Below are 10,128 nucleotides of genomic sequence, written 5' to 3'. Positions count from 1 at the left end.
CTGGGTCATCCTCCGGCCTCTCCCCACTGGGGCTTCAAGAGCATCGTCAGTCCAGTCTTTCTCGTTAAAATGAGCTAATATACAGAATATAAAGCACAATATTTACACGGGGACGGTAACCAGGGGCGTTCCCACACCATCAGTAGTTCGTTGTCGTGGGGATAAAAGAAACTCTTGCGTGACCTAAAGAGGAACGGACAAGGAGTGACACAGCAGGAGGGAAGAGGCATCAATACCCTCCACTCGAACACGATAAATAATAAATAATCTTTTTTGGCAGAAGGTCACTACACTGACTTTAACCACGGGAAGGTGTTCTAGGGACTGGAGTGTGAGTGTTTTGGTGAAATCACGTTACACAAAGGAGTGTGTTTTAGTGACCGAGGTTGGACCGCCCTCAAACCCTCTCCAATAAAACAGAAATTTGGGGGTTCGGGGGTGGCAGTCTGGGCAGCTCCCCTGGGTTTGTGGCACCGTGGTCTGGGCTGTTCTGCCACAGAGGTGATGCCGGTTTGAAGCCACCCCAGGGGTTGTTTTAAGCCTTAACATCATAATTTCCCCAAAATGGGAGCTGGCCAGACCCACACGCACCCCCTTCCCAAGTGCTTCACTGTTGGAGTGCCTCAAATTAGGGGGGAATGGTGATTTCTGCAATCAAATACCCACATTTAAACACAATTCGGTGCTCCTTCAAAAGAGAAGCTTTGAAAGGCTCCTGCAAACGCAGAAGGGTCTGAGGACACTGAACTCCCATGAAAACAAACGCAAGGGAAGGGTCAAGCGTTTCTTCGCTGCTCTGCCAAGGGCCTGGCCAAGCCCTGAGTGTTCCCTCTGCAGGGAAAGGGGCTGGGCTCCCATTCCCACGGAGAATTTGGCAGGCAGTGCTTCCAGCTCACCTCCACTCTGTCATTCCCACCAGGACACTGCCCGTTGCCTTGTTGGTGATTTTGTTTTTCGGTTAAAACTCAAAGGGACACGGGTTACATCCCACTACAAAGCTTAAAATCAAGTGTTTGGGTGGCAAAACACCAAAGGTAAAGAGCTTTTAAAGCTGTGTGTTCCCCCTTGCAGCCGAGGATAAAAAACCCACAAGTCCTGAAGCCAGAGGTGGAAAATCCTCACTGGGGTGTTCCTGCCTCGTGGAAGCGCTGGGATGTCGTAATTTAGCCGGGATAAATCATTCCTTAAACATTCAGCTCTAAGATGAAGCACTCCAAGGTGAAACCTCCCAGCAGTGCAGCTCTTCCAACACAAACATCCTTCCCGTGTTCCCAGAGCCAAGGGAAACACCGGGAAGCAGCTCCGGGAGCACTCGCGGCCGCCGCGGCTTTTCCTCAGCCAAGCCCGGGCCCGGCAGCCAGCTCCTGTGTTTTTGCTGGCAGGAATGATCATGGAAAAGAAAATTAATATAATCTCACTTTAGAAGCAGCTTTTGGATGCGTATTGGGGCACGATTCCCATCTGTTGTTTTGTTTCGTTGAGTTAATCCCAATTTCTACAGGTGCAGATAAATTTCATTTATCCTCCAGGCTGAGGCAGAGTTTAACCCCTGTCCTGCTGCGCTCCCGGGATTCAGGAGGTCCTGACCCTTTCCAGGAGCATCCTCCCAGTCAGGGGAAGGGAATAAAATTGCAGGGAAGGGAATAAAATCACAGCAACAATTCTGCAGAGGCAGAAAAGCTGCTGAAGCTGCAGCCTGTCCTGGAGGAAGCGACCTGTGAGTGCTCCACAGCCAAACCTGTCCCGATTATTTCCACCTTGGCTCTTGGAACCATCTGAGAATTTGGGGGTCCCATCAGAGCAGAAGAGACTTTACAAGGGAATGATTGCATCTGCCAACAGAAATCTGTCCGCACTTTAAAAACCTCTAATAAAAATAGAATATATACTGTGTTTTTATAAATAGATTACACATTTAGCTTAGATGAGTTTCATTACATTCCCCCCCAAACACACCTCTTTTTTTTTTTTTTAAAGAATTTTGCTTTTTTCCTTGTGTTAACTAAGATGATCATCACTAAGTCTTTGAAAAACATGTTTGTACCACATTATTCTTTAAAACATTTGTACCACATTATTCTTTGGACATTTTTGAACAACATGCATCCACAAACTGCCATTTGTTTACTGAAAACATTTTTGTACAAACCCAGTTTAGGAATTTGATCTATTATTACACTGCTAACGAGCAAAAAAATTTGCTTCCTTGAAATCCCCTTTTAAAAAATGGGAAACGATGAGGAGGATTTTCTGATTGTAAATCTAAAAAAGTGTCAATATGACACCGCATTAAGAATAGAAAACAAAAATAAAGTATTTACAGCTTTACAAAGGAAAAAAGAAAGAGGTCATCAAAATCATTTCCAGCATTTTTACAATTAAATTCCTTTTTTTTTTTGTTTTTTTTTCCTCTGGCAAGCTTTGATCTGTTTTCTGGAGTGATACCACACACACGGAGCAGGAGCAGCAGCACAGCCAGACTCGGAACCAACGACCTCCCAGGGAAACCCCCAAGGACCAACCCCAGCTGCCCCCAAAAGGCTGGGCCAGCCAAAATGAAAATAAACCCCCACCCCGAGTATGAAAACACCTTTTCTTCTTTAAAAATGCATTTACCTGTGGTTACAAGAAAGACACCGACACCCATGGGAACCTCGACGGCCCTACACATCACCACCGTGCACGTGAGTCCTACACCCTCTGCTACACCCCACATCCCTCACACCCGCCCCACTGCAGCTGCTCCTCCCCACCCTACACCTGAATTCCTGCTCCGGGAATTCCCTGCCCTCGGCACAGCAGCTCCTGGGTTTGGGAACACTCGGCCTTTTTCCTACTGGGACGCTCAGTTGGAAGGAAAAATAACAAACCCAGGGTGGAACGGCAGCACGGCCCTGACAGGTGGTGGGTCCGTGGTGCCAGGAGCATTGCCGGGGTGAGGGGCAGGGAAGGGGATCATTCCCGGGTGGGGAGAGCCAGGGACAGGCTCCGGGAGCATTCCCGGGTGGGGAGAGCCAGGGACAGGCTCCAGGAGCATTCCCGGGGGGAGCAGCGCCAGGGACAGGCTCCAGGAGCTGATTCACCGTGCCGAGCAATGCCTGCCCCGGCCACTGAAGCATCACAGACATCCAGCCTTGGCAGACGCTTCCTCAGCCTCGGGAGAGGCTCGTCGGGAGCAGCTGAAGTTCAAAACCTTTCAAAACCCTTCGAATTGCAGTTTTCAAACATGCAGTCCCATCCCCCTCCAAAAAATAACCACAAATCCCTCCCACCACACCCACCCCCCAGCTTGCAGCCCTAGTGAACATCACATTTACCACTTTGGCCACCTAAGAAACAACAGGGATGAGCACTTTGGAATGAAGTTTCTCTTCCAGAGAAAAGCTATCTACATTTACAGGACAGAGCGGGCTTTGGAGAGCCCCTCACCCCAGGATCCAAGGAGTTGTCACCTACTCTGCTCTGAGCGCTGCCATCAGTAAGGACACCACAGGAGCAGCCCTGGATCCACGGGCTGGGATGGCAGCCATCAGCCGCGGCTCGTGCCCTCCGCATGCGAATCCTGATGGATCAGCCCGGTCCCTCCTTGCCAGTCTGGAGAAGGCAGGGAGCTCGTCGGACCCGCGTGGCCTCAAAGCTGCACTGTGCCCAGGCAGGAGATGGAGCTGACAGCCAGGCAGCAGCACAGGAGGGGAAACATTCCTGTGCCCACAGTTCCAGCAGGAACCCCCCAGGTCCTGCCCCTCTCTGTGGTCACACCAGACTGAGGAGTTTCTCCCCAGGAACGAGCCATTTTCCAAGACACCAGTGCTCTTTATGGAGCGGAGCAGCACGGATCTGCACCGGCTGTTTGCAGTGCAACTCCAGAGATCCTGGATCAGTATTCCAGAGGCTTGGGAACACCACTCGGGAAGCTCACAGGATTGGCCACTTCGCCTTTCCATACCAGAGAGCGTGCTGAAGTGGGGATTTTCCCTGTCCAGCCCTAGCACTGCTCCTGCACAGCACTTTCCAAGCTTCCTGGCAGGCAGAACAAACACATTTGCTATTTACTCTGAGTTCCAGTCATTACTTAACCCCACAGCTGGCTTTGGGCAGTATCAACTACGCTCTCAATCTTGGTTTAAAAGCAAAAAATTATTGGCAGAGGTTTATACCCTGTTTTAACCTGGCTGAGGTGCTACAATTCCCATTCTAACCGTGAAGAGCTCGGTGGTGCTGGAGTTTCCTCAGCCACCACCGAGCGATCCGACTTTGATGCTGCTTCTCCCGGGTAAAAATACAGAAAAATGGGCAAAGCCAAGGTCTTGTCACTTTCTCACAGAGAAAGCAAGTGGCTGTTCCTCCCCAGTTCTAGGGCAGCAGCACTTTGGGATTCGGTTTACTACGCCCTAAAAAGGATTACAGCATTTCTCAGTGTTCAGCTTTCCCAAAGAACGGCGGTCTGGAGCTCTCCCAAAGTCCTGTCTCCAGCCTACATCTAGGTCAGTTTATCCTGATGCTTCACCTGCCCCACTCTACACATCATGGAAGCAGCATAAAATGGAATTATCTCTCTGTCTGCAAAGGAAAATCTGCAAACACTAAAAAAAAAAAAAAACACAAACCCTGAAAAAAGACACAAACCACCACGGACCTGAAGGGCTGATTCCCCTCCTAATCCAATCACTGGAAACAAAGGCATTGTGATAAAACATTCCACCTCTAAAGAAGCTCTACAGACATCTAAGTGTGCAAAATGTGGGTTTAGCTTTCCTTTTCCCAAGGGATAACTGTAGCCCAGCAGGGACCAAACATTCCATATAAATAAGGCAAGCTTTTTTTTGTTTGTTTTTGCATAGTAGTTACTCAGTGATAGTCCCCCCCCAGTGACCCCTCCTGTGCCCCCCCTCTTTGCCACCGAGCTGAGTCCTGCTCCTCCGGGTCCTGGAGTCCAGCAGAAACCTTGGACACATCCCAAAGGCTTCATCCCAAAGGTGGGATGAAGAAAACCCTCTGAATTTTGCAGAACTGCTTCACCCTACAAGCTGTCTCCAAACCTGCTGTTATTTTTAAACGTTTGCAGTCCAATTTGGAGGCAATTCTTTTTTTTTTTTTTTTTTGTGCCAGACATTGATAATTGCACCACAATTGTCTCGGTTTTGCTGCTCTTTTTGCCAGTGTTGCTTTTGCCAATCAGTGCAGCAGCTCAATAAAAGCAGCAGCTTATTGAAGTATCCCAGAGCCTCTGCAGCACCATCCTCTGCTGCCGCCAGCTTTGGTTGTTTTGGTTTTCTTTTTTTAAATAACGTATTTTATAAAAACACCTGCTATTAATATTCCACTGGAGCTCAAAGTGGCTCAGCTTGGGGCAAAGGCACAATTAAAACACTGTGTTTTCCTACAGGACTCTGCATTTATGGTTTGTAGAACAATAGAAATGTACAGCACCAATCCTTGGGTGGGAGGGGATGCGTGTAGGAATGAGTCCTCAGAGTCCCTCTGCAGGGGCTCTCAAGTCTTTTCACCTTTCCCCCAGCAATTGGTTTGGAATCTTTTCTCTCCATCTTCCCCTTCACCGGAATGCTCCCACTTCTATCAGCTGACCATGGGCTCCACGTCCGTCTCTCTGTCCAAATCGTCCTGAATTTCGTCTGTGTTTCCTGAGTCGCTGCTGGCTACGGAGCTGGGGGATGGAGAATTCCTGCAGGGAAACGCAGGGAAAGGTGCAGCCAAAAAAATTAAATATCGATGGCAGAAGGAAGAAAGAAAGTCTTCAAAGAAAACAGTCATTTTCCCTTCCCAATGCTATTTAAACCCCCCTTTATTAACATTAAACATTGGCATTTCCCCAAGCTGTTTAAAGACCCCTTTAATAACATTAAACTTTGGGTTTACAGTAAATACCAGTAGTAAAATCAAGGTGCCACGCCACCCATCCCCTGCACAAACACAGAGGTTTCCCCAGGTTTACTGATGGGGAAATGGAGAGCAAAGACTCTCCGCATCCCTAATACCCACAGCCCTGAAAATTGAAAGTTTATCATCTTGTTCTACTGGGGTTGAGCAAGAGATAAGAGAAATCCCTCATAGTATAAGGTTCTTAACACATGAGAAGATTAAAAAACAAGTTCTTCGTGTAAGTCCAGAGTCGAGATTTAATTTGGGGTTTTAAGAGTTCTAAATCTGAGATGTTAAAGGCTGGAAGTCCACCCGAGCTGGAGCTCCCTGTGCTGAGGAGCAGGTGCTGAACCCCTGGAGCTGTTCCAAGGTCAGGACCCCACACTCTGCTGCAGGCCCCCTTTCAGGGCTGATCCTGGGACACCAGCTTCTCCAAAGGACACGTCACTTCTCCAGGAAGTGACAGCGCTGCCTTCAGCCCAAGCTGGCAGGAATTGACGCCTTAAGTTTTAGCTTTCAGATTTTCCAGGTTGTGTACTGCAGTAGTATGTAACTCAGAACTTCATACGGAGTGTTAGCAAGTTCTCTTCACAGTTCAGTCAGACAAAACAATCCTCTTGCAGCCCCAGAACCAGGGTCAGCATTGCAGCTTCAGGCCCCAAAAGTGCAAACAGTGAGTTGGGGAGGAGCAATCTGGGAGGATGGGAGTTCATCACCTGAAGCTGAAATTGGGCAATTAAACCCCAATATGCAAATGGACCAGAACTTATCGAAGTGTGCAAACTCGTGACCCCTGGTCCATCCTGGGTGTAGCCCCGGCCAGGCTCTTGTACTGCCCAAGGTGTGTCCTTGAAGGCCTTTTTAATAAACACCTTCTTTATTTCTCCTGCTCTGTCTAGCCCCTGTTCTAGGTGGCCTCTGCAGGCAACAGAAGCTGGAGGGAACGGGCTCCTGGAGGGAACAGGCTCCTGCAGGGAACAGGGCCCTGGAGGGAACGGGCTCCTGGAGGGAATGAGCTCCTGCAGGGAACGGGCTCCTGCAGGGAACGGGCTCCTGGAGCCCAGAGGACGCCGTTACCTGTCAGCTGAGCCCTTGATGAGCCTCCTGCAGGTCTCCATCTGCACGTCCAGGCCCCGTTTCATGCTGCACATCTCCATGTACTCGTGCAGGTGCCGGTTCATGTCGCTCTTGGCCGTGGCCAGTTCCAGCTGGGGGGGAAAGGGCAAAGATTCAGCTTCAGGTGAGGTGCAGTGTTGGAATATGAATATCCCTGGGCCAAATCCACACGGGCCCAGGAGTACCCAGAAATGTGAGGAGTGAATTAAAACCTTCAGAAAAACTGAGATACGTAAATCCACCCAGACATGATGTAGAAATGCAAGTCTAGTTTTAAATAAATAGAAGATTTTGAAGTGCCTTAAACAACTAAGAACCTGTGTCAGTAAGTAAGAAAAAGATCTATTACCTAGTTGAAAGTTCAGTAACGCTGCCTTTTGCAAAGTTAGTTAAATTCTAGTCATAACAAAAATAATGCAGCCTTGCTAAAAATTCCTAGATGGAACAGAGAGAGCTACACGCACAGAATTTGTGTGAGGATTTATGAATATTGTCACACATCAATTTCAGCTTAGGACAGGCTCAACGAACTGTAGAGAATCCGTGTTTGAGCCTGATTGGCTAAAGATAGAATAAAAATGAGAACACACACAGAGGCTCAGGAAACATCACCAATGCTGCTGTTGCTGCTGCTGCGCCTGCTACTGACAAAGACACAGAACACAGACTGTGGCTGCTGTCACTGCTGCTGTGCCTGCTGCTTCTGCCTGGGACTTGGAGACTCTTTGTTAGAGGCTTTCTGCACGCTGGCTCAGACTGTAGCAGCTCTACCTTCACCAGACTGATGTAGGCATGCAATAAAGGACTTTATTTTTACAGCTACCCATGGCCAGAGATGTGCAGTCCCAGCTTCCCTGCACTTCTCACACTGCTGGGGAGGCCTCAGCTGCCCAGAGCCCACCCAGACAGCCCACAGTGCACATTTCACCTCACTGCTCCTAACTGCCAGGGAATCCATGAGCCCAGGAAGGGCAGTCAGAGCTCCACACCGGTTCTGAGCAGCCCTGGAGGGTTTTTCCTGCTCCTGGCACCTTGTTTGTCAATGGGCGGTAATTAATGAAAGCAGCTCGAGGCTCAACAGAGATTTTGAGAAGCTCCAGCTGCTGCTTCTGGCAACCTGTGAGGCCACGTCCTGGGAAGCATTTCCCAGGGTCAGGGTGGACATGCAGAACAAAGGGGGGAAAAAGAATAACAGTGCGTTTATTCCCTTTGTTCTGCAGGTTCTCTCTCCACCAGCCTCAGATTTATGCTCAGTGCTGAAGTATGGAGTAATAATAGCCCAGAGAATGGCATTTAGAAAAATCCCCAGGGCACGCCAGAGGGAAATGCCTTTGCATTCTTGGATAGATGGACATTCCTGCTTCCCTCTGGGACACCCCAGAGCACAGCGCTGGGTTGTGTCCATCCATCAGGAACAATTCCCCTTCCTCACCTCTATCTGTCCTATTGTCTCCTGGTATTCCTTGTCTCTCGTTTTGAAGAAAGACTCTGTTTCGTGGATCAAGTTTCCCAGGTTTTCTTCCTGCAGGGGAAAGGAGGACACAAAGAATTAGCAAGGAAATAAAGGAACTCAGGAGCTAACTGAGGATTTTATTTAACCTCCCCTGGAAATGGAGGTTATTGTGTTCCTTCATGCACTGATTTTTTAAAGACATTTTTTCACAGGCAAGGAATATTCCTCTTCAACCTGGAATACCAGGAAAACACATTTCTGTGCCATGACCACAGCTCTGGGCACACAAAGGCGAGGTCTGATCAAGGCTCCAGCAATTAAACCCATGCACCTGATGCATTCCAAAGCACCAGCTCCCTGGATTTTCCTGAGCCTTTCACGGCCTGAACACACTTGGACAGACTGGAACTGCTCTCCAGCCTTAAAACTTTTAATTTTCCTTTTATTGACCACACTGCTACTCGCAGCTTTGCACTGGAATTCTCATTTTCCAGTTATGTATCATCAGTCTCCAGCACCTCCCGTGCACACCTGGATTCCCACTGGAATTCCCGCACTGCTGGAACAAATGCTGTCCCAAAGGAAAGCTCCTCCTTTGGCCTGACAGTACACTCTGGGCTCCCAAACACACAGAGCTGCTTCGTGCTGCCCAAAAAGGCACCACAATGTCCCTGTTCCCTCCTTCGGGCCTTCACCCACCTCTGTTTTCCATTAAAAAAATCTCCTCAATTTAACACAACCGCACCAATGAGCGTTAATGGGGTTTCCTCACTCTGGCCACATCTGTGGCAGATTTACAGGGCTCATTCCTGGTACCCACACCAGGCTATCCAGCCTGGAGTTACAAGAATCATCCCACTGATCCTTTTATATGCAGAAGAGCTTTAAGGAGGAAGGTCATAAAAGAAGGTGGCGAGGGCAGCGTGTAAGAACTTGAAAGGAATAAAACCCACGGAAGGAAGATTCAGGCATGTAAAGCACATGTTAAAGAGCAGGCACAGCCGGAGCAGTCTTTATTCTGAACCTCCATCTACAAGCCAAATCTACCCTTTCCTTGTATAATTTTCATTTAGAAGGATTTAAGCTTCTTAAAATCTTTAGAGTTTCCCCGCGCGGGGCCTGGGCTCGGCGCTATTGCTGTGCTTAGCCAGGCACGCCCGGCGTATGCAAATCAGCTGTCATTAATTCCTGCACGAGGCTGCTCGTTATCACTCTGCCACTCTCCCTCTCCCCGTTATCGCTGCTGCCGCTCTCCTGCTCCTGTTATCCCTCTGCCGCTCTCCGCTCCAGCTCGGCGCGGTTTCTGCAGCCCCAGCACTTCCCAGTAATCCCCAGAGGCTCCGGGAGCTCCGCATGGATGATCCGGGAGCCGGGAGGTGGAACATGAACACGCCCCGCACGAGGCAACATTCCCGAGGCTGCTGCCTCAGCATCTTCCCTGGCCGGGAGGCAGCGGCATCGTTTCCCACCTCCCACCGCTCTGCTGCTCAGGGATGCAGTAACACGGCCGTTCCCAGGCTGTGCCTTGCCATTCCCAGCCATTCCCAGCCATTCCATCATTCCCAGCCATTCCCAGTCATTCCCAGTCATTCCCAGCCATTCCCAGCCATTCCATCATTCCCAGGCTGTTCCTTGCCATTCCCAGTCATTCCCAGCCATTCCCAGCCATTCTCAGGCTG

At 49.4% G+C, this 10,128-nt stretch overlaps 1 protein-coding gene across 1 annotated transcript in view; it reads right to left on the bottom strand.

Moving 5' to 3' along the window:
• Window positions 1–5,081: 5,081 nt before the first annotated feature.
• Window positions 5,082–10,128, bottom strand: part of IFFO2 (intermediate filament family orphan 2) — a 40,445-nt gene continuing 35,398 nt past the window's right edge. Inside the window, 3 exon segments of the mRNA XM_066203080.1 lie at window positions 5,082–5,683; window positions 6,958–7,088; window positions 8,429–8,518. Of these exon segments, the coding sequence (XP_066059177.1) occupies window positions 5,578–5,683; window positions 6,958–7,088; window positions 8,429–8,518 (327 nt within the window). The 3' untranslated portion in view covers window positions 5,082–5,577.

This window comes from Chamaea fasciata, unplaced genomic scaffold, assembly GCF_029207755.1.
Source record: "Chamaea fasciata isolate MVZ Bird 193981 ecotype frontalis unplaced genomic scaffold, bChaFas1.0.hap1 SCAF_23, whole genome shotgun sequence".
Classification (NCBI taxonomy): domain Eukaryota; kingdom Metazoa; phylum Chordata; class Aves; order Passeriformes; family Sylviidae; genus Chamaea; species Chamaea fasciata.
Note: the sequence above shows the minus strand (reverse complement) of the source record. Positions and strands in the feature narration are given on the sequence as shown.